Source organism: Sarcophilus harrisii, chromosome 6 (genome assembly GCF_902635505.1).
Source record: "Sarcophilus harrisii chromosome 6, mSarHar1.11, whole genome shotgun sequence".
NCBI lineage: Eukaryota > Metazoa > Chordata > Mammalia > Dasyuromorphia > Dasyuridae > Sarcophilus > Sarcophilus harrisii.
Genome location: NC_045431.1, coordinates 239,798,915 through 239,818,535, shown reverse-complemented (window position 1 = coordinate 239,818,535; position 19,621 = coordinate 239,798,915). Strand labels below are relative to the sequence as shown.

Here is a 19,621-nt window from a genome sequence, read left to right as displayed (position 1 = left end):
AGAAATCCATGTGACTTCCAACCAACAGTTTGCTACTAGGACCAAGGCATAAAGTCCATCGGGAAGGAAGGGAAGGAAAATCCGGGGGAAAAGCAGAGTAAACAAAGAGCAAGGTCATTTTGGGTAATAACATTTTAGAACCTTATGTGTGGTGATTTTTAAATTACGGTTTAGTCAGCTCCCAAAGAGCGGATGTTTCCAGGTTAAAATAGTGTTAGCAGCATTTCCCTGTCCTCGAAGGGGATTCTGTACAATTGGGATTTTAGATTTATTTTTACAACAGGGCATCCCCTTGACCTCAGAATTGACAATAAGAAGGTTTTAAAAAGAACAAAGGATCGGCCGCTCCAGGGGGGGGGACCAGGGTGCGGGGGGGGGGGCCGGGGTGGCAGGATTGGTTTCCCGGGAGGATGTCGAATTCCGGGGGTTATTTATCAGCCGCAGCCGCTAAGGGGAGGGGAAAGGGGCCCCTCGAGTCGCATCAGGCCATTCTCGCCCTTCCTCCCTCCCCTCCGAGGAACTTCCGCCCCCGGTATGCCGAGGCCGCCATCCACGCCGATAAGGGGGAGGCCTCCTGGGCAGAGGGTTTTCCAGAGCTCGGGTAGGGGCCCCGGGGCCTTCCCTTTCAGCTGGGATTTAGCTTGGGGGCGCTGCCGGGCCGTGCCAGTGTGAAGCCGGGAGCTTGGCCTTTGGGTGCTGTCCTTTCTGGGTCCTTGCGAGCTTGATGTGATTTTGAGGGGCCCCGGGCGCCCGGGGCCCCTCTGGCGCTTTATGTGCTGTCGTGGCGGCGCCGCAGAGTCAATTTGGGGATCCGAGTGTTTTCGGGATGCTGCGCATGACTGTGGATGCGCCCTTTTTTGCTTTGGCGTTCTAAAGGTTCGTTTTGAATGGCGGGCGCCCCACGGAAACCCGCCGGCGGGGGAGGTGAGCCTGGCGCCCGCGGCCCCTCTGTTTTGTCCCTGGCCTCTGGTCGGGTGTGAGCCGACGAGGGCGGGCACTGCTTCGTCGCTCTCGGGGGCGTCCAGGGCCGGCGCGGGCTCCTCCACTTTGGGAAATGGTTTCAGAAGCTTCCCTGGCCGTGATTTCTTTTTGGCCGTGCTGGCGTCCTCCTTTGGAGACCTGCCCTCCCCCTTTGGGGACGCAGTGGACTCGTAGGCTTTTTGCTGGTCATGCACCGCGTGGGCGGTGGGTGGTTCCGTGGCGTCCGTGTCTGTGCCGGGGCCTGGGCCCGTCCAGGTGCCGGGAGGGCTGCCCGGCAGGCTCGGCTCGAGGGCGGGCTCAGAGGTCTCCTTCCACCCGGTTCTCGTCCTCACTGACCTCCGAGTGATGTAGGTGCAGGGGGACTCCCCGTCCTGCTCGGGAGCCCCGTTCAGGGGCCCCTGCCGGTGTTCCCGGGCCGCGTGGCGGGTGAGGCAGCCGCCGGCCGCGGCGGCACCCCCCGCTCCCTCCGACGCTCTGTCCTTTTTAATGGGCAAGTTTTTGTAGAGAACCACCTTGGGCTCCTTGAGGACCAGGTTCCCCACCTCTAGCTTTCTGGAGGAGCTCTTCTGCTCTGGCCGCCGGCACTGGTTTCTGAGCTTTATCTTGGAGAGCAAAGGCTTGATGACAGGCCTTTTCAGTTTCTTTGGTACCCTGGGATTGTGGAGAGGAGTGAGTTTCGATGAGGTAGAGTTGGAGGCCGCCGGGATCCGCGACACCGACGACGACGGGCGCGTGAGCGATCGGTTCTTGCTGCTCTTCTTTACGCCGACGGACGGTTTCCTGTTAGCAGCTGCAAGAAAAAACCGACAGAGAATGAGAGAGTGGCCTGGCCAGCCCAGGATCCCCCAGACTAAAGGTGGAGGGACCTGGAGGCTGAGCAAGGACGGGGGCGGGATGGTGTGAGGGGGCGGATGGCACGTCTTTCCCCGAATTCGTTTCCACATATTTTCATTTAGGGAGCATCAATTATTATTTGAGGGTCTCCCAAAGGCTGCACCTCCTCTGAGTCACCAGGGCCCCAGATGACAGACAGGTTCCCCGACTCCCTTTTCTATCAATGACCCCAGAAGACAACCTCCCCAACTGAAAAGAGCTTGGTGCTTATGCTACAAATGTGTCTGCTCTAGACCAAGTCCAGAATGGATGCTCTCCCACGTGTTCTTTTACCGCTATTCCAACAGAAAGAACAAACTGAGGGGAAGCGAGCTATAGCTCACCATCCAGACCTCTCGGTTCCAATAGCAGCAGTGCCCATGAATCCTACGGGTCAATGATCTCCACAAAGGGAACAAATGCTCCCAGGAAAAGGAAGAGGTGCCGGCTGGCCCGGGGCGGGCCCTCGGCAGAGGGCATCCGGAACCCCAAAAGCTACAGTTTTAAAAAATATAGAGAAGCCCTCGGCATCTGGAGGGTGAAAAGAGGTCACTGCCCTTCTGGCCCCGGCATTGGGGCCTGAGCAGGCAGCCCACTCTCCTTAGGGGAGAGACCACATGGACAATTTGGTACAAAACATATGAATTAATGAGAGCCCGGATTAAACTCAGATACAAAGTGTTGGGACTACACAGTCCCTGCCCTCAAGGAACTCCCATTCCAAGGGGGGATGACCCCCCCCCAAGGGGCAGTCCTCACTGCCCATCAGAGGGCCCCAGGGCCCTCAGGAAGCAACAGCCAAGAAGTACCCGGCCAGATCCTGATATCATTTGCCCTATAAAATCACCCCAGCTCCTGCTGCTGAACATCAGACAGAGCCCAGGACTTTGGGGGACACAGCTTTCCCTTCTGTGAGCGTAGCCCCTGAAGGAGCAGGTCCAGGATACACCTCCAGGGTGGGCCCAGGACACCGGCTGGAGGCAGTTCTCTTCTCCAGGCTCTTGGGTTCAGGGCCCAGGCCATCCCCATGGCAGTCTGCCTGATTCATGCTGCTTCCCATTTCCCTGTATCTGTGAGGGAGAGGGGGAGAGGGGCAGGGGGAGCCAAGCCTGACAGTGGCAGAAGGGAAGCAACGTAAGGTCGGGACCTGCTGGCAACTTCTGAAGGCATCGGCCCAGCAAACAAGAGGAGTTTCTCGAGAAGAGAAAGTCGGTGCGATCTAGAGGCGGACTCAGGAGAGGGAGACTGGCAGCCAGGCCGAAAAGAAACCTCTGCTTCTCATTTCCCCCAGCTCTAACCTGTAGGGGACAATCTATGCCCCTGTTGGCCGTTACAGAAGCATCGAAATCTCTGTCTCTGTCTCTGTCTCTGTCTCTCTCTCTGCCTTTCTATCTCTTGTCTCTCTCTCTTGTCCCCCTCTTTCACTTCCACAAATTATAACAAAAAGAAACGAAATATAAAAGAAATCATGAAAGAATCCCACTGACATTCAGACCATCCAGCGTTGTCTAGAAAACAGATAAACAGAACGCAGCTGCCCAGGAGACCCGGAAAACAAGGGGACCAAGAAGCTGGTTCTTTAAACTGGACGGCGCCAGTCACGAGCCAAAATCTGCCGGGCAAACAGGAGAGTGGTCTGGCAGGAAGCAGGGCAGAGCCCATCCTCAGCTCCTCATGCAGACTTCAGGAGGAACACTCGGCCTTCTGACCACAGACACTATCCATAAGGACAGGCCCCCTCCTCACTCTCTGGGGCATAAGGACCCTCGCCAGGGACCGGACCTGATTCCAACGCCCTCCACATCCCAGCATGGTGGTCAGCTCTGCACAGTGGCGCCCCCTAGCGGTTCCTCACCACCCAAAAGTGGAGGAGAAGTCAATGGACCCCTCCCTTCAAAGCCAGGAAGGGGAAGGGGGTGGATTCTTAAACCAAGAAAAGATGGAACGTTCAAGGCGACTGTGTGAAACTGAGACTGCACCAAGCACAAGAGGGAGCCATCCACTGAATGGCAAATGCCTGTGCCCACAGCCCACCATCAAGGCCAGGCACCCGGGCACAGCCCAGGATTTCCAGGGCCCTCATCCTCTGAAACAGAAGAAAGTCCATGAGCCAAAAATGCCGAGGGCAGCCTCAAGAACTTCACCGAGCATGGGTCACTCACACGAGGGCGCCGAGCCGGACCAACAATGAGCCCAGCCCCCACAAAGCGCTCAGCGTGGCGCCATAGGCAATGTGCCCAGCCCACCCTGCAGAGCTGCGGGGTCCCCTCAGACAGGGCCGTCTGGCGTGTCTTCCCAACTTTTGCAACATTACTCAAGCTTTGCTGGTTTTCTCCCCCTCCCCCCTTTTTTTTGTTATTTGATGGATGGGATGAAACTTTGGGAAGGAAAGAAAGTACACTGGGAAAAATTCTGATCATGTAAAATACCAGAAAATATCAATACAAAGTATTTCAAAACCATAAAGAATACACCAAACTCTGGTCAGGGTGGCCTAAGGCCCTCGGGAAGCCCAGGGCTGTCTCTGCCAGGGTGCTCGGCCCACTCCAGGCCTAACGATTTGGGGAAGAACAGAACAGTCAGCTGACCGGAACCCAGATTCAGCTTCCCATTACTGCAGCACGCTGAGACCCCTCAGTGCCCCGTGTTTAAGCCATGTCCCCATCAGGTCAAACCCCAATTCTTCCGGGGATGCTGAGGGCCAGGCCTATGGCAATGCACAGAGGTGGCCCCCATTTCCTCACCCTGGCACAAGCCTTCACTGTGTTTGGGAGCTGCAGCTGACAAGCTTGGGGGCCTTTCTCTAGGGGTGCAGCCTTGCCTCAGGCTCAGCCTCCTCCTGCGGCCCCCCACCCCCGACAGGGGCTTCGAAGGCTGCTGTGGTCCTGGACACACAGGGGTGCCAGGGGTGCCCCCAGGCCTGGGAGGGGCCCTTCCCCGGTGCACGGCGGCCACCCTGACTCACCCGCGTCGGCTTTTTCCTGAGTGGTGTCTGCGTCCGTGTTGGAGCTGACCGACTGGCTGTCCGAGTTCTTGCTGCCATCACCCAGCTTCTTCAGCCGGTTTAAGCGCTTGTCGGTCTCTCTCAGCCCGTATTTACTGTTGATGACGGGAGTGGGGGTGGGAAGCCCCACTCTCGACTTAAAAGCACCAGTTCCCCGTCTGCAAGAGAGAAGAGCGTGTATAGCAACGGTGGGCTCCCACCCGGAGGGGCCCCACCTCGGACACTCCCCAGCTCTGAGGGCCATAGGACACAAGGGAGAAGAGCCAGGGACCCAGGGGCCCCCATCCCGCTAGGAATGGGGTGTGGCGGCCAGGGAGGGTCCTCAGAGTAATGTGTTACCCCATCTTAAAAATGAGGAAGCTTAAGTGTACACAAAGTGGGGGCTGGAGACAGAGCAAGAGCCAGATGGCGAGGGCCTGAAATGGCCAGGGGAGAGCTTGGTTTTTTATGCCCTAGGCTGGGGGTGGGGGACACTTCTGACAGGCCTCCTGGGTCAGCGACCTCATCCCGAGGTTTGTGTTCTCAGGGTCTGGGGTGGGATCTAGTTGGGCCCAAATGCACAGGCCCGGGCGCCGGTTCCTGCCAATGCCCCCTGTGGGGTCTGTGGCCCGCATGCTCTTCCCCCAGCCCCTCACCCTACACTTGCTAGAGACAGAGGCAAGCGGAGGTTCTGACCACTGTTCTCGGCCTAAGGGTCTCCCCTCCTTCCCTGCCCATTTTATGATGATTCTGACGAAAGGCCACAGTGTGACCGCCTGGAGCCGGAGGAAGCTCTGTCCAGACTGAAGGCGGCACGTCATGTGGCCACAAGTGGCCAGAGGTTCTGAGTCCATGGTTAGTCTTCCCCACCTCCAAGGTGGGGAGACCAGGATGGCGGGAGGGCCGGGGGCAGAGACAGAAGTGGGGGGGCCGGTCCCCGGGGCCTTCCCAGACCCAGGACGCACCTTTCACAAGTGTAACACTCGCAGTACTCGTTGTTTTCTCCGAAAAACCCGTCTCCATAATAACAGGAGATTTCCTCCCCGGGCTCGATGTCTCTCAAGGCCTTCACACAGGCGGTGTCACGACCCGTCGAGACAAACTGCAACGTAACAAGAAGCCATCAGCGCGCGGCTCTGTCTGAAGCGGGCCCAGAGCGCGGGGACGGGACGCTTTGCCAGGCGATACCTACCTTACAGTTAGGTCTGCAATCTGAAAAATGTCCAAAAGATAAAGTCAATTAAGTGCTGACAAGATCTGAAACACGAACAATTACAGAAGCCTGAAATAAGCTTTCAGAGCCGCGCTGAAGCGGGCGCCAAGGGGCGGTGAGGGCTGTGGTCACCCAGGGGAGTGGGGAGGTTTCTAGACAGGGACGCAGGGGTGATGGGAGCCCCTGGGAGCCCCCCCCCCAGTGAGCTGGCCTTCGGTCCCTAACGCTTGGGGGGGGGGGGGGGGGGGGCTGAGCTGGCCTGCCCGGCATCTAGCTTGGGGCCGCCTTCCCAGACAGCAGAGGGCTCTGCCCCGCCCCCATCCATCTTACCATGGTTTATAAAGGCGGCGGGACCGAGCCAGAGCTGAGCACAGTTTTTCCTGGTGGAGTACATGACGCTGAAGTCGTTCTCTCCATGTCGAAGAAGCATGTTCTCCTCTATTTCCGAGAGTTCAGCGATACACCCCACCAGCAACTCGATCTTGTCGTTCCGTTTCCTATGGAAAACACATGAAAAGGAAGCGATGGCGACTTGGGCAGCAGACGGGCCGCTCTGGGCCAGCGCCCTTCCCCTACCCTGACCATGCCCCTTGTGGACCACCCCCATCCCACAACCACGCCAGGGCTCACAGATGCCTGCCCATCTGTCCTGGCAAAGACACCCCCATGGGCCGCCCCCACCCCCATCCCAAACTTCCTCTCGTGGGAGTCTCATAGTTACCACTCTTTTGTCGCAACGATTTTGGCTCCATTCTGTTCTGAAGAATATCGATTGCACGGCAGGATTTCAAATCCACTGTCAGTCGCAAACATTCGCAAATAAATAAATACCTGAAATGGTGGTAGAAAGGCCTGGGTGTAAGTCGGCCCCAAAGCACCACGGCACTAGCTTTCTGGGAGGTCATCAGGCCGTGACCCCGACTGCCAGCCCCGGGGCCCATCCTGGGGAGATCTCTTCGGGAGAGCCCCTCAGGAGCCTCTCTCCACCACATTTCATGTCTTCGCTGCCCGGTCCCGCATCCCACCACAAAGTAACCCCGGGAAGAATCTGCAAGGCTCGCTCACCGCCCCCCACCCCCCCCAGACACCTACGTGTTCTTTGAACAACCGCTCCTGTGCCTTATTCTTGTTCAGAAAATAGTGCCGTGCCCATTCGCCCGAGGTCAGGCATTTGAAGGCCTTCTCCAAGTGCTCGTCTTTCTTAAAGCGCTCAATCACCTCCTTCAGCTCTTCTTGCCTTCCTTTAATAGGACGAAATCTGAAAGGAAACGCGGAGACCTCACACCGGGCCGACTCGAAAGCGCTCGAGTCACGCACCACCTGGGGCAGCGACGCAGCCCAGCCCCAGGACCTCCAGGGACCCTTCCCTGAGGGAGGAGCCAAGAGGCTCTTTTTGGGTATTTGTTGGCCTTGGTTTCGTGTCATGGCATTTTCCATTTTTCTACATTTTCTTTATTTCATCCAATTTTATTTTCAAAATCTGTGAGTTTCAAATTTTCTCCGTCCCCAACCCTTGAGAAGGCGAGCAACGGGGCACGGACATAACCTTCAATTTCAGAAATGTCCTTGTTTTCCTATGCCCAAGATAACAGCAATCCATGGACCAGGAAAGAAGCCTCTCCACCCAGAGAGAGGAGTGCTCTCCCGTCCAGCCGGGGCACTGCGGGGCTGAGGGGGGACCTGCCCCAGGAAGCCCGGCCCACAGTAAAGCATAAGGGCTGTGGTGCGGCCTGCAGAGCCACGGAAAACTGGCCCCCTGAGAAGAGCACCCCTGGGGGAGAGAAGCCGGCCAAGGGGGGAGGAGTCCCACAGGAGTCCTGGCAATCTGCTCAAGGGCCAAGGCAGAGGAAGAAGGGGCCCGCCCTCTAGTGGCCAAACAGGTGGCTGGCAGTTGGCCTCTGGCCAAGATGGCAGTTTCGGCCTGTAAGCTTCAGGCCCAAGGGGGCCAAGGGCTGGGGGATGAGTCTTTGGTTGTGGCCCTTTCCCCTGCTTCTGCAGCCAAAGTTCTAGGAAGATGTGGGTGGGGAGGGGGGCTCCTGGATTACAGGACATTAATTCTATGATTCTGAAAAAGAGCAGGCCTGATGTGACTAAAAGCAAAGTACTCCGGACCATGTTCTGCCCTTCCACAGCCCCAGCGGGCACTCCCCAGGGCAGGCTCGGGGGCCATGTTCTACCCTTCCATGGGTGGGCACTCCCTGGGGCAGGCTCAAGGCCATGTCCTTCTACAGCCCAGGCAGGCACTGCCCCAGGCAGGCTCAGGGGCCGCATTCTGCCTTTTCACAGGCAGGCACTCCCCAGGGCGGGCTCACAGAGCATGTCCCCCCTCCAAAGACGATGACAAATGAGCAGGAAAAGGATGGTGGCTCCCACATTGCCCTCAGATGGGGAGGAAAAATGACTGTCTCCCCCCCAGAAGGGTTAAAGCCAATTTTTGTGCAATGAAAAAGAACCCTGGGAAATGAGTGTGGACCACAACAGAGCATTTCTACTCTTTGTTGTTGTCCACCTGCATTTTTGTTTTCCTTCTCAGGTTAATTTTACCTTATTTCTAAATCCAATTTTTATTGTGCAACAAAATAATTATAGATATGAATATATTTATTGTGTTTAACATATACTTTAACATATTTAACATGTATGGGACTGCCTGCCATCTAGGGGAGGGGATGGAGGAAGGAGGGGAAAAGTTGGAACAGAAGGTTTTGCAAGGGTCAATGCTAAAAAATTACCCATGCATCTATTTTGTAAATAAAAAGTTATAATTAAAAAAAAAAAAAAAAGAAAAAGAAAAGAGACATTCAGGGGAAGCTAGGGAGGCTTGTCCGTGTCACCGAGTTATCTGTTTTCGTTTCTTTGTAAAATGGGGGGAAATCTCTGTCTTGTGTTTGTAGCTGATTTGAAAATTTCTAAAGGGAAAACACAGCCAGCCAGAAGGACGGCAGAAAAACTGCATCTAAAGAGCCTCATGTGCTAGGGACGACTGAGAAGTGTCATACTTGAAGCGGTTCTAGCTTTTTGGACTCTGTCCTGGGAAGCAGGACCAAATCTTGCTTCAACTTTCAAGTGGGCGATTAAACCTGCAAGACACTTTTTCAGTCATTTCACCGTCAGCCACACAGGAACTTCAGAGGAAAGATCAAAAAATCAAAGAAAGGAAAACTTTTTCTTGGTTTGTAGGAATTTCTGCTACTATAAACAAATCAAAGATTCCAAATTATGGTAATTACTAAAAAAATGTTTTCCTAGATTTCTGAATTTGTGATTGTTAATCCAGATTTGATCTGATTGAGATTTGTCCTGTAAATAGATTTTGATGCCAAAAAAGAAAAAAAATTGCTAGGAAAATGCAGGGAAATTGGAGTTCCTCTCCAGTTTCAAAAATTTATTGGCTGTGTTTTCTTATCTCTTATCTTAAATGCAAGTTTTCTTATCTATTTATCCAGTTTCCTGATCTGTAAAGAGGAAAATAATGGCCCCTTCCTCCCAGGGTTGTTGTATATATAAGTGATACAGTGATTGTGAAGCCCACAACACAATGACTGGCATATGGTCAGCACTAGAGAAGTGTTAACTTTTTGTTATTGCCTTTGATTTTATACTGTGATGACTCGCTATCAGATGGAATGGTTCAATATGAAGCAATTCCATTTCTTTTCATTAAAGTAGTTGCCCCCATGATAAATTATTCTGTATTGGGATTTATGTAAGACAATTTGGAAATGCATTAGGGTGAACTGATGTCATCTGACCAGTAATAAGGCTTGTTTCATATTTTAAAATATGATTTTCTATGTTTCTAAATTTACACGTGAAATTTGAGAAATCATTGTATTAGAAATGCTGTTAGAAGATAGAGCACCAAGAATGTTTGTGGCAACCCTCTTTGTAGTGGCCAGAAACTGGAAACTGAGTGGATGCTCATCAATTGGGGAATGGCTGAGTAAATTGTGGTATATAAATATTATTGTTCTGTAAGAAATGACCAGCAGGATGACTTCAGAAAGGCCTGGAGAGACTGACAGGAACTGATGCTGAGGAAAATGAGCAGGACCAGAAGATCATTATATATTTCAACAACAATACTATATGATGATCAATTCTGATGGACTCTCTTCAACAATGAGATGAACCAAATCAGTTCCAATAGAGCAATAATGAACTGAACCAGCGACACCCAGCGAAAGAACTCTGGGATATGAGTGTGAATTACTACATAGAATTCCCAGTCCCACTATTTTTGTCCGCCTGCATTTTCGATTTCCTTCACAGGCTAATTGTACACTATTTCAGAGTCCGATTCTTCTTGTACAGCAAAATAACTGTTTGGACATGTATACTTATATTGTATTTAACTTATATTTTAACATATTTAACATGTATTGGTCAACCTGCCATCTGGGGGAAAAGGTAGGGGGAAGGAGGGGAAAAGTTGGAACAAAAGGTCTTGCAACTGTCAATGCCGAAAAATTACCCATGCATGTATCTTGTAAATAAAAAGCTATAATAAAAAAAAAAAATAAAAACGATCATTCTAAAGGGAAAAAAAAAAAAAAAAAAAAGAAGATACAGCACCAGCTCTGGAGTCAGGAGGACCTGAGTTCAAATTTGATTTCAGACACTCAATACTTCGTGGCTATGTGACCCTGGGCAAATCACTCAACTCCAATTGCCTCAGCCAAAAAAAAAAAAAAAAAAAAAAAAAAAAAAAGAGAGAGAGAAAAAGAAAAAGAAAGAAAGAAAAATAACCTTGTTTTAAAAATCTAAAGACAGATTACAATGTGAGCTGTTAAAGAATGTAATTTTTAAAAAATTGAAAGCTCCGTGAATAAAATGTCAGGTCTGGAATTAAGAGGACCCGAGTTCAAATTCAGTCTCTAATATGTAGCCCTGGACAAGTCACTTAACCCTGATTGCCTCAGTTTCCTTCTTTGTAAGATGAGCTCGAGAAGGAAATGATAAATTGCTCCAGTATCTTTGTCAAGAAAACTCTAAATGCAGTACAGAGTTGGATAAGACTAAAACGGATGAACAAAAATATTAAACAGGGTATATATAATAATTTTCTGTTTGGGGAAAAAAATTACACAGACCCATTAAGAAATGTTTATCTGTGAGATTACTTGAGAGTTTGCATTTAGGCAGGATCCTAAGCTTCTATGAGCTCTTTACATATTATAAAATGTGAAGTACTAAATCTTGAGAATTTAGAACAGAGTTTAAAAAAAGGATCCTCTTTCCCACTCTTTGTCAAAGAGGGGGGGAATTTATTAGTTTACTATAATAAAAAGTAAATTTCATTTGAAAATTTTAAGCTATCAATTATAAACATTATGAAACTATTGTTTAGGATGGTTTAAAAATGTAACTACAGATGGATGTCCGTCTCTGGGAAAAGTTGGGGGTTGACCTTGATGTGGTGCAAAGGTCAGTTTCTCTATGGTGCTATTTACTCTCTGAACAGGAAATTTCCTCACCTGGTTAATCCCAAGCCTGACTTTTTATACCCTGTGAATAACGTGGACCTTTACCAAATGGCTGGTTGTCAGATATGACTCTTGCCTGGAATTAAATAGAACTAAGGGAGGCTTTTCCCCCTGGAATGTCATGTCAGGTTCAGTCACATGTCATGTGGTCTTGAGGGAATGACTCTTGACACTGTATAGCTATGTCCCTCCTTTTCTTTTCATAGTCAGTTTCTATAATCAGAGTGAGTGTGCAATAGAAGTTCCTAAAGTACAATATTAACTTATTAATTAATAGACAGATACTGTAACATCTGAGTCACTATAAAAGGATACAAAAGTATGAGAAATCTCACAATTGTAAAATCTGTGGTCAAATGATAATATAAGGATGGAATCCTCCTAAGAAGGAATTCATAATATAAAAGTTTTCTAACTAAATAGAATAGCAAATCTTGAGAAAACAACAGGATTAGTCTGGTTTTTAGGTTATATATTTGTATGATTTGCTTCCAAATGATTCTAATGGAAAATTTAGGCTTTGAGTATATTTTAATAACAAGATCTCAAAATTGGAATAAAGATTTTGCATATAAAATTACACTGATAATTGTAAAGAAAGTAAAATTATTTTACCATTTTAAAGTATTTGTCTGATAATTTTAAAAATGGAGTCACTTTACAAATTAGGCCCTCATGAATTTTTGAATGTATATATGTATATGACTGTGTGCTGCACAATCCTTAAAATGTAATATGAGTTAGCTGTTATTTTTGTTTCTAGAATGACAAGGTAGTCACAATCAGAAGAGCAGACAGGATGTGACTGTCTCTTACTAGTACAGTAAGGCCATGGGGACAAGGAGCCACACGATGTGGAGCTAAGAAAAAAACGGAGGACCACCCTGACTTTATCTTACTATTTTCCTGTGACTAGCCAAGTGCCACCTCTCCCAGGCTACGGCTTCAAGAGTGTCACACATATTGCTATGTCTCATACAGCAGTGTCAAGGGCTAAAGAGCCACAGTACAGAGCACTGCAGAAACTGAAGCACAGAGGGCTGTGAAAGGCAAAGGTTTGTTCTTCAAGCAAGCCAGATGCAGCTGTGAGTGTCGGGACATAAGAGAAGGGTCCCTCGGGAAGTGAAGCCATGGGACTCAAAGCCTAGGTCACCACGGCCCCTGACCTGAGGGTCTCCACAGGACCATCATCAAGCTCATGGTTTTATTCAGTGACCCGAGCTGGAGGGCCCAGCTACAAAACTCAGACAACCTCACAATCCATTTCCCTTTCTGGCTAACGTGGCCTGACCAGTACAAGGATGAATCATGTGCAGTTCTTGAAGGTCCTTGGGTGGGCTGGCCCTGCCAAGTCAGGGAGCTAGGGGGCTGGGGGCATCCTGCGTCTCACTGATGCTCCCGACCCGGGTTGGACACTACTGAGACAGACTACATCAGTCTCCTACAAACTCTGTCTCACGCCATGGCCAAGGCTGAGACTGAGGGTCAGACCACTAAAACAGCTCCTCCTCACAGCCGACAAGGCCGTCAGGCGAGGCTGAAGGATTACCCTGAGTGAAAGCAGGATGGGGATTCACAGACACCAAACCAGGTGAGCCAGCTAGAGGATGCTGGGAAACAAGCAGGACCCACCTAGCATCCTCTGTGAGCACAGGCACCTTCCAGAAGCCCCAAAGTGGGCAGGCCGGACATCTTTACTGGAGCCACAGCCCAGGCAGACCCTCAGTCCCTTATGCTGAGCAGCCAATAATAGCAGCAGCTTTCCCACAAGAAAACACAGGCAGAGCTTGGAAGGGGGCCGGACCAAGGAACAAGTTCAGATGTAAATTCTCTTCTCTAAAAACGTCTTGGTCTCAATCCCAACCATCAGCAGTGGCTGTCGGAGAGACCGGGTGAGAAACCTGTGTTTCTCGATTCCTATTACTGGTGGTCGTGGAAGAGGGTCTCTCCCCCATCCCCATTGTGCCCTGGGCCTACTAAATTGAGGCCACAGGCAGAAAAATTCTTTGTTCCAAATATTTTAAAGCAAAATTTAAAATGCAATGAGAAAACTCCATCTCTCCTTCTAAAGTCATTCCCCGGGGCAGGGGAACATCTTCCTCCCAGTGCTCTCGACATTATGATGATCTTGTGCCTGAATTTTCTGACGGAGACCTGACATTGAGCTCGGTCACCGAGCAGCTTTGGAAATGTGGCCAGGAGCACACACAGACATGCAACCCTGGATTTGTTTCCCTATAAATACAGAGCAAGCTCTTCAAGCAGCAGTAACTGGAAGCGGGGGCGGGCTTTGGACAATGGTCTCACACCACTGAGTCCTCCTTTCTTCCCCACAGGGCAAGACATTCTCAGGTCACAAACTTAGCAGACGGCCCGTGCTTTCCAGTCCTGACTGTGTGTCTGCTACGGGCAGCAGCAACTAAAAAGCTGCCAACCATCCACAAGGCATCTCAATGTGGGCACAGGCACATACGCGTGCAAGCACGCACACACCCCTTCCTCCCCATGCCTGCCTCTCATTTCCTCTTCGATCAACCCCCCCCCGGCTCTCTTGCCCATACTGGTACTGAACCCTCCCTGCACTTCCAGGAGTGACTGAAGGAAAGAAGTGACCACAGGAGTTAGGAGAGAAGAGAGGGCGGAAAACGCCCAGAAAGGCCGTGCCCAGGAAGGCCATGTTCAGAGGGATCATGTCTGGGAAGGCTATGCCCAGAAAGGCTATGTCCAGGAAGGCCGCCTGGCAGCTCCTGTAGCTGCTCCTGTGGGGCTCTCCATCTCTGGTCCCTGGCCAAGGCCGCGGCATGTTTCCAAGGGGGCACCCTCACCAGGACGACTAGAGCTGGGCACCCTGGGGGCAGGCACTGGTCACCTACCTCACCGGGTGCGTGTGAGGGCAGCTGTCCGATTTAGTGAAGTGCCTGGAACTCCTCCAAGGAAAGGCGCTGCAGATGCAAAAACAAACGGGCGTGAGAATCTGTGAGGGCTGAGCAGGAAGCCTGGGGAGCCCAGGGCCGGGCAGGGGCCCAAGATGGCGCTTGGACTGGGCACCTTCTGAGCCCCTTCCCTGACCTCACTCCAAACCAGGACCAGGGCCCGCCGCCAGGATCTGACCACTCGGTGCCCAAGCAGAATCCAAGGGAAGACACAGGACCCCCAGGGACGGTCCTAGCTCCCCCCACCCTCCATCCTAGAAATGGTGCAGACAGAAGCAGCCCCAGGACATGAGCCATGGGCAGAATGAGGCCGTGGCTGACCCCAGCCCTGCCCCAGTCCTGCAGGGGTCCCAGTCTAAGGCCCTCATCTTCAGATGACAAAGGGGGATGAGGTTTCTCATGATATCCAAGGTCAAACAGCAAGTACTGGAGGGAGCAGGGCCTGGGTTCAAATCTTGCCTCCAAGGTCAGTGCCCACCCCAGCCCTTCCCAAGGGCTCTGAGTTCTTGGGCTGCAGGTCTGGGGTGTCTAAATGCCAATCGAACATGTGTTCCAGAACCTTCTGGAAAGGGCCCATGGCCCTGAGGGACGTCTCCTCTCTTCCTCTCTCAAGGCCCTCCTGCCACAGACTTCAGATGGACAGTGACTCCAGGTCTTGTTCTCACAGCATCCTTAATGGGGCTCCATGGGAAGAGCTGCCCCTCCTCCTACCCCCTGTGGCCCCTCCAGTGCAGCAGGGACTTCTGGGCTCCTTCCAGCTTTCCATCTATCGCCTGTATTCTGTCTCAGAGGTGATTTTTCGGACCTTTGCTAACTGCCCCGTCCTCCTCCCAGGATGCTGTGGCAGAAAGCACCGCCAGCCATCTCTGGCCCTGAGAGCCGTCTCTCCCAGGACCCCGGGCTGCCAACCACGAGTCACTCGAGTCTGCTGCAGGCTCCACATCTGCTGACTCACCAAGTGGCTGTGGATGGGAGGCGACTCCATGAGCCCCAAAGACCCAAAGTCAATGGGGCAGGTCTGGCTGCTGGCCTGGCCAGGGGCTCCACAAGCCAGATGCGGTCCCCGAGCAGGAACATGGGCTTTTGTGCTTCCTGCACGCTCCGGCCACACACAGGCCACCCGGCCTGCAGCCTGCCCAACATCACAGCGCTTCGATGGTGTTGGAGACTCCACTTCTGGCCAGGACCCCAGCTGTGGCCAGAAGCTGCCAGTCGGAGCCAAGCGCCTTCCTCCGGTGAGCAGACCTGGCCACTCCGGAGAGTTGCTGTAGCCCCAGCATTTCAGCCACGTCCTGTGTGGGTTCTCCTGGCAAAGAGACCGGATCCTTCTCCAGCGCATTTTACTGATGAGGAAACTGAGGCAAGCAGGGTAAAGGGGCCACACGGCCCATGGATGGCCAGGGCTAAGCCAAGTTACTTGTGATCTGGGATTCGGTCTCTTGGAGACTGTGCAGCCACTCTGACGTCCCCTCCTCTGCTCCCTAAGACCCTCAGAGGCCACTTGGACCCTTTTATTTCTCCTTGCTTGTTCTCTTCACCACTCAGTTCAGCAGACTCCAAGGGGTCTCGAGGCAGGTCCATCAGTGAGACCATAGTTCTACAGGATGTGCAGAGGGACCTCCGGACCCGGTGCTTTATAGCACTGCCTTGCCTCCCTTCCTTTCACCAACAACCTTCTCCAAGGGCTTTTCTGCACCTGCCATTTGTTCGTGGCCGGCAGCACGGGCCTCCTCCTGCTCCTGGGACTACCTCCGCCTTCTCTGAGCCCTCCCTCCCCAGCTCCAGATGCCTGGGCCGTTGGCTACTACTGACCACGTTTCCCTTCTGGACAACTTTTCCAGACACTGTAATGTCCTTGAGAAGCTGCAGCACATCCATTTCCGGACTTCCGCCATCATTATCCTATCTCTCCAGCCCTGACCTCTCTCTCCCCTTTGCCTGCTGGACAAACAGAATCCATCTTCCCTAATTCAACTAATCCAACATCATTTCATCATCTTCCCCGCCTCTCCCTCTTCCCTCCCCCTCCTTCCCCCCGTGGCTTCCCTACTTGTGAGGAGCACCGTCCCCTAAGGCTTCATGCTCCTCCCAGCACCCAGGAACAAAGACGGAAGCCCCTCCAGCTCACACCCGGCACACTCACCTTTGCCCCTTGATCTGCTGCTGGGCTGCATCTTTTTTTCCCTTTTTTCTATTAAGTTTATTTGTTTTTAACACACATTGCTTTATGAATCATGTTGGGAGAGAAAAATCAGAGCAAAAGGGAAGAACCATGGGAGAGAGAAAAACCCCAGAAAAGAGAAGTGAGCCGAGCATGTGCTGATCAGTCTCCTTAGATCTCCTTCAGGGAGTGAAGGGCCTTTTCTGCCCAGAGGCTGTTGGGATTGTTTTGTCCACTGTGTCACATCTTTAGAAACATTCACCTGACACAGATGCAAGGGACACTGAACACCAGTGATGGACTAAGCTACAGGTCAGGTGGATCAAGTACTGGGCCATCTTGCCACCATTGGCCTGAAGGCAGGCAGACAGAGCTCTCCCATATCCCCAGAGACCTCTTCAGGGGAATTCTAATTAAAAGGCCAAGGGCAACAAGAGCCAAGCCTCCAGACCGCTTCCCCCAGTGAACGTCCAGCAGGCTCCCACCGGTAGGAGGAGCCGCAAGCCAACCTTCTGTGCAGTTGGACACGGGGAGTGACATCCAGAGCCCAGTCCCCCGGGGGAGACTTCCCTGCCTTCCCGCCCCTTGTGACTGCTCAGACAGCTCCAGGGTCACATTCTGGTTTCTGAAAATGAGGTTTCTTTGTTTGCTTTGGGCGTAAAGACAAGATTACCTCGTGTTCATCTTGTGGGTCTGAAAGCCTAGGTAGGGGTCAAGCACCAGGCTGGTGGCTAGGTCGTCATTTTCACATAGCTCCTTGGCAGACATCCCCGAAGAAGGAACATAGCGACTCTGGCCCTCGAACCCTGAAGCACCGCTACCTGGGAAAGGCAAGAAGCACACAAGTTATTCCCGGGGGCCCTCAGCGACACCCCTGGGCCAGCCTGTGTTCCAGAGGGTCAACATGGAATCCGTTTGGAGCTCCAGCCAGAAGAAACTGATCTCGGCCCAAAACAAGGAAGTGCAGCCGCCCACAGTCTTGCCCACTCCCCCAGGAACAAGGAAGCCTTGGAATAGCCTCCACACTACTCCGGTGTTTATCCCGAGTGACAGACTGGGTCTTGCTGAAGCAGTGCTGGTGGAGAGGCTCTCGGGGAGGCCCAGGGCACCGGAGCAGGTTGGCTCTACAACAGCCTAGGAGAGGGTCCTGAGAAAGGAAGTGAGCTGCCCAGGGACGGGCAGTGCCAGGACAGAAGCTCAGGCCTTCCTGGCTCTAAGACCATCACTAAGGGCGCCGCCATTTTGCCCCTTACCCTTGAAATGGATACCAAGAATAATGTACCACGTCCACAAGTTCTTGGAGGAAAAAAATGAGGGAAGAGAGGGATAGAACTGGATATTCAAAACTTTAATAAAAAATAATAATTAAAAAAAAGGTTCCTTTCTGAGAGGCACATAGCAAATCCAGTCATTGTTTTATTATGCATTACTGAGTTACTATATACCAAGGCAAAGTGTGGGACAGGTAACATCGCTTCTCTGACCAGCAAGTCAACTCTTGACCCCTGCCCCTTCGTTTCTTGTGTGCCCTCAGTCCTATTTCAGAGGGGAACCGGATTCTGTTCCTCATCACTACTTATAAAAACCTCCAAGAACCGGCTATCAGAAACAGATGTTAACAATCCCTTCCGAACACACAGATGTGAGGCTGACGGGTGACTAAGCAGCAGCGGGCACCCAGCCCGCTGTTGGTCACTCATCACAACAGGAGCTGAACAATGGCACTTTCAGAGTAGGAATACGTGGCTCTTTTAACTCACCCAGAATGAAAATTGTCAAAGACAACAACAAAAAAACCGTTTTTATCCCTAGGGAATCTCCCCCTCCCCCGTAACCGCCCAAACACCCGAGAGGTTAATTGTATACCTACATCTGCTTGACCTCCTCTCAACTGCATTTCTGCCAGCTTTCAGGGCGTCCTTTCCCGCGTGCTGAAATTTGGATTGACTCGGCTGGTGTTCGTTAGACAACTTGCCTCCATTTCTCCTGCCATTCACGACCATGTTCTTGGAGTCTCCCAACCACTTCATACCCACAGACAGCCCGACCCAGTGGCATTTAGTCACTCTCTTCAAATAGCTTAGAGAATAATTTCAAGTTTCTCTCCTAATGGAAACAAAACATGGGAAAAAACAATAAATGGGAGGGAAATGCAAGCATGCCATTAAACAGCCACCAAGAACGACTCCCATGTGCACTCACGGCGACAGGGGGGTGGTCTCTACTACTACTGGTGCGCTAGTCTGGTGCTTCTCGAATACCCCAATGATCCTGCATGGGAAATGTACCCTAAAAGCTCCACCGCCCTCCAGGAGTGGAAGGAACGCCTGGAGGCTCCACAGTTAGTAAGCAATACCTACGTGACCTAATTCCTTGTCATAGTGACCTCGGAGGTACAGACCCCAACAGTCGCCATCCACTCAGCTAAGTTATCTGTTAATAAACAATTCCGCATCACTCCAATGTTCTCACAGCCCTTTACGCGCATTATCTTCAGCTGATTCTCCCCACCACCCTTGAAAGCATTCCCCCCAATTTATGGGAAACCCAGGCTGGAGAAGGTGCCTTATCCATCCCAGAGAAGTTCTGAACTCGGCTCCATGGGCCTCCAAGCCCATCACCCCATCACCTGACCAGCAGGCAGCTGTAAGCACCCGGCCACCTCCCAAGGCCCACCTCGTTTCTGCTCGAATCAAAGTGGGCAAAGCATCTATAATCGTAGGCCGATAGCTCCACGGACCCTGCCATCTATCATCGGGATGCTGATTAACGGTTAGAAGCTAGGTTGCCAGGAGACGAGATGGGAAAGGAGACGCCTTCGCTCTGGGTTTCGTCATTTGAAGGTGACGTTCCAGACAGAACAGGCGCACACTCGCACTCTGTGACAACCAGCACGCGCCTGTTGTTAAGGACCGACGTGTGAACACCAGACTGTCTGGAGCTGGGGGGGGGAGGAAGAGGGGGGGTGCCATAGGCTAGCCTTCAAGAAGC

General features: G+C 51.9%; 1 protein-coding gene across 1 annotated transcript in view; it reads right to left on the bottom strand.

Moving 5' to 3' along the window:
• Nucleotides 1-769: 769 nt before the first annotated feature.
• The window catches only part of KMT5B (lysine methyltransferase 5B), a 40,569-nt gene continuing 21,717 nt past the window's right edge, over nt 770-19,621 (bottom strand). Inside the window, 11 exon segments of the mRNA XM_031943613.1 lie at nt 770-851; nt 853-1,771; nt 4,820-5,016; nt 5,803-5,939; nt 6,030-6,049; nt 6,381-6,547; nt 6,772-6,881; nt 7,143-7,308; nt 14,410-14,478; nt 17,304-17,451; nt 18,501-18,736. Coding sequence (XP_031799473.1) covers nt 770-851; nt 853-1,771; nt 4,820-5,016; nt 5,803-5,939; nt 6,030-6,049; nt 6,381-6,547; nt 6,772-6,881; nt 7,143-7,308; nt 14,410-14,478; nt 17,304-17,451; nt 18,501-18,660 — 2,175 coding nt within the window. The 5' untranslated portion in view covers nt 18,661-18,736.